This window comes from Sceloporus undulatus, chromosome 4 (assembly GCF_019175285.1).
Source record: "Sceloporus undulatus isolate JIND9_A2432 ecotype Alabama chromosome 4, SceUnd_v1.1, whole genome shotgun sequence".
NCBI classification, from domain to species: domain Eukaryota; kingdom Metazoa; phylum Chordata; class Lepidosauria; order Squamata; family Phrynosomatidae; genus Sceloporus; species Sceloporus undulatus.
In genome coordinates, this window is record NC_056525.1 from 136,056,512 (window position 1) to 136,060,907 (window position 4,396).

At 43.7% G+C, this 4,396-nt stretch overlaps 1 protein-coding gene across 3 annotated transcripts in view; it reads left to right on the forward strand.

The window, feature by feature from the left end:
- The first annotated feature begins 3,747 nt into the window (after positions 1 to 3,747).
- Positions 3,748 to 4,396, forward strand: part of APBB3 (amyloid beta precursor protein binding family B member 3) — a 25,412-nt gene continuing 24,763 nt past the window's right edge. Inside the window, exon 1 of one of the 3 annotated variants that reach the window (XM_042464000.1) lies at positions 3,748 to 3,899. In XM_042464000.1, coding sequence (XP_042319934.1) covers positions 3,851 to 3,899 — 49 coding nt within the window. In that variant the 5' untranslated portion in view covers positions 3,748 to 3,850. The remainder of the gene's footprint in view (positions 3,900 to 4,396) is intronic. The other 2 variants (XM_042463998.1, XM_042463999.1) reach the window with 2 other exon arrangements.

The following is a 4,396-nucleotide window of genomic DNA, read 5'->3' on the forward strand; positions in this document are numbered from 1 at the left end:
TGTTTTTTCTTCAAACCTTCCAAAACCTCCCACTTTTTCAGCTGATTTTAATAATACCCCAGTTTCTCTTTCTTTTTCCTCCTCAGCTTCCTTCCATTGCAAACCCTCTAACAATTCTCCCAATTAATCCTTTTCCTTCCCACTTTCTTGATTGCTTTTAAAAGGATTAATTGGGATAATTATTAGAGGGTTTGCAATGGGAGGAAGCTGAGGACAAAGGGGGAAAGCGGACGAGAAACCAGGACAATCAGTGATAGAAATAAATGCAACAAAAATGATAATAAAATTATATACTGTACACACACATTTGTATATGTAGGTTAAGTAAAAAATATGCATGAAAGAATAAGTAAAGATAAAGGGACAGAGGGGGAAAAACTGAGTGCTTTAAACAAAACAAAGTGGGAATGGTAGGAAATGGGGGAAATGGGTCTAGATATTAAAAAGTGCAATGAAGAAAGGCATTTTCTTTAGTGACAGAATATAAGGAGGATACAATTGGAGGCACGCAGCTACTGCTAGAGGGACCAGAGCCCTGCTTCCACATCACAGCCCCACAGAAAGAGTGTTTCAAGGCCTATTAGCACTTAGTATCTTCAAGTTTTAGGATTTCAGTCTGCTTTGCAAACAATGCCATAAACCACAGTTTCATCCTGCAGAAATAACCCAGTTTGGGACCACTTTAAATGTGTCTTGGCTCAAGGCTATGGGATTCTGGGAGTTGGGGTATGTTGTGGGTCCAGCTCCCAGAATTCCATAGCCTTGAGCCAGGACAGTTAAAGCAGTGGTGCCAAACTGGGCTATTTCTCCAGTGTGGATGATGCTAGGCACTAATTTGGAACCAGAACAGCTTCCCTGACTTTAGATGGAACTGAGGCCTAGAGCTGAGCATTATTATCTCCCTCTCAAAGGGAAAAAGGTGAAGCCTAGGGGTTCCCTATCTGTGTAAAGCTTTGATCTGTTGTTGTTAACTGCCCCAGAGTCCTCCTGGACTCATGGTGCCCCTGTGGAGGACGAGGAGGCAACCCCAAGAGCCCCTGTCCTCCGCTGCTCTGCTTAGGATCTGTAGATCCAGGCTCCCTGGCTGACTCTGTCCCTCTGGCATGCAGCCTATCATTCTGTGTGTCTAAGCACAGGCTGAACTCCAGCCCAGGATTCATAAGATGTAGTTATTGAACCCAAAACATTTGGCCCTTGACACCTCCAGGAAGTAGCTTTAGTCTCTCAGTCCTAGTCTATTTAAACCACAGTTTCTTCATTAGGTCTGGAACAAAACAAAAAACAACCTGTGGCTTCATGTCAGTTTACAGACAGGATGAAACTGTGGTTTATGGCACTGTTTGCAAAGCAGACTGAAATCCTAAAACTTGAAGATACTAAGTGCTAATTCAAACTACAGGAACAGAGATTCCAGCTCCACATTAGGCAGAACTTCCTAACAGTAAGAGCTGTTTGACAGTGGAGCACATTTCCTCAGAGGGTGCAAGAGTCCTCTTTTTGGAGGTCTTTGAACAGAGGATGGATGGCCACCTGTCAGGGGTGCTTTGACTGTGAGTTCCTGTATGGCAGCGGGTTGAACTAGATAGCCCTTGCGCGCTCTAATCCAACTCTATGAGTCTATGATTCATTCCAGGCTTCTCCTGTTCAGGAGGAATCCCCAAATGTCCGCCATTTTGAGCATGAATTAAGATTTCTAGGAGTGTATTTTGTCTCCATATACTTTAAAGAAGGGCCCCAGTCATACAGAATTCTCCCAATGATTTCCAAATATAAGCGCCAGTTTATAGAGGAGAAAGGACAGAGGGAGAGATAATAATAAGGCTCTATGGGCTACCCTTTGGCCATGTCAAAGGTAGAGTTTCAAAGTAAAGGAAATTTAATGTCCATTTGCAATTCATGGAAGATGTTTCCTTGGACTCCAGCATGTCTCCTTCCTTTGTGAACCCACAGGCTGCTATGTAGGGAGAACACACTGAATTTCTGAAGACGTCTTCATGTAGAAAATGTAATTACAGTACATTTGGGTGGTGGAATAATTGTAAGCCGCTCTGATAGCCTTTAGGGCTGGAGGGTGGGGTATAAATACCATAATAAATAAATAAATAAACTGGGGAGCCTTCTCCCGAAAGGACAAGGAAGGGTTGTTCTGACAAAGGAGTTAGGAGCTGGTGCAGCCGCATTTTGCACTTTGACCATAATGTTGCTGCTATTTTCTGCAAAACCAAGAACGGTTGCATAGAACGGAGAGACTTTAGTGCTAAAGAAATCTGTTTCAGCGGAAAAACACACAACCCCTCTCTCACACTCACACCAAGATACATGTCTGCATCCAAAAGAAGAAGAGGTTTGTGGCGCTCTAAAGCCTGATTGGTTTAATATTGTGGCATAACCTCACCATCGATCTTTTACAAGGAGGCAAATCAGGTCGCTTTTAAATATAACCATAAACTTGTGAACATTCCCCCCAAAAGCCCTTTTTATTATTCTTAACTTCTCTAGCAAGCCTGTGCTTTAGCCTTCCTGACTTTAGCCCTATATGTGCTCACTATTTGTTTGAAGGTCTCTTTGGTGATTTCCCCTCTTTCTCCATTTCTTATACATGCCTTGCAGCACTTTTGAGACTGCGCAAAAGAAGTTGTAGCATGAGCTTTTGTAGACTTGGTCTACTTCCTCAGATGTCTACAAAAGCTTATTCTGCAACATCTTTTGTACAGTTAATTTCAAAGGGTCTTCAAGATCTCTTTGCTTACTGATATTGCATACTAACATGGTTAAATCTTTGAATTCCAAGTTATGGCCATGTTAGACCTTTGAGACTAACTGAAAGAAAGAAGTGGGTAGTACTGTATGAGCTTTCATAGTCTTGGGCCTAGTTCCTCAGATGCATGTTTTGTGCAAGCTCCCCTTTGCATACTGATTTCCCAGGCCATAATTTAAAATTAAGATTTAGCCGTGTTAAGTCTGGAATATCAGTACCCAAAGAGCTCTTGAAGAACCTTTGAAACGAACCGTGCAACAGAAGTTGTAGCATAAGCTACAATAGCTGAACCATTCAGGCCAGAGATGGGAGTTGTAATGGAGACTACAGAGACTTGGAGTGGAAAGATGGCTCCGTATGAAAAATAAAACAAGACTGGTGAGTTTTAAGGTATAACCTGGAAAGAGAATTTCAGTGTTAAATGAAATTTGAGTGTCAAAACAAAACACACACACACAAATTGTAAGCTGCTCTGATAGCCTTGGCTGAAGAGTGGGGTATAAATATTATATATATATATATATATATATATACACACACACACACACACATATATCTATATACATGCACACACATGTATACACACACACGTGTATACACGTGAATGTAAATGGATAAGTTAGACACAAAATCTGTAATGTGGAAGTACAAAAATGTTTTTATTTTATTGTGTATTGAAATTAAATACAGTATGTATATATATATATATATACACACACACACACACACACACCATATATGCTGTATATAAATATACACACACAACATATATACTGTGTATATATATATATATATATATACACACACACACACAACATGTATATATATGTGTGTATGTATATATGCATATTGTATAGCATAAGCATGGCCCGCTCTGCCCTTTGGCGGGAATGCGCAGGCCTAGTCCCTCCTCCTGACTGAGGGAGGGGAGCCTGAGGCGGTGTTTGATGCTTGACGACGGCGACGAAATAGGCCTCTAGGCCCAGCCTCCTCCTGCTGCTCCGCCCGCCTAGGCCAAAAGGGAGGCGCCGCCCTCACAGGCCGTAAACACCGCTGGAAGGAAGGGAGGAAGGCAGGCAGGCAGTCTGAGCCATGCTGGGCAAGGACTATATGCTGGCCATTATCCTGGTCAACTGCGACGGTGAGGAGAATGTGGGGGAGGGGGGCGAGGAAAAGGGCGGGAAGTGGGGAGACTTCATCATGGGCGCCGCTGGTGCTGAGGGAGGTGAGGTCGCCTGAGGCGGGCCCTCGGAGGCCCCGACCCAAACCCAGCGGGAGGCTGTGTGGCTCCTCAGCGCCTGGGTTTGCGTCGGGGCCTCCGAGGGCCCGCCTCAGGCGACCTCCCTTCAGCGCGCGGCCGCGCTCTTCCAACCCTCGCCTCCGTCTAATTGACAACAGCCCTCTCTCTCTCTCTCTCCTTCCATCCTCCTCACTGGATGCTCAGGGCAGAGAGGTTTCCTAACGACTCAGGCCGAATGGAGGGACCTCTGTGTTTGTGTATATATGTATACACACAGAACATTATATGTATGTATATATACACACACAGACACACAGAGACATACATATATATATATATACACACACACAGGCAAATGGGCACAGACACACACAGATATATATACATACACACACACA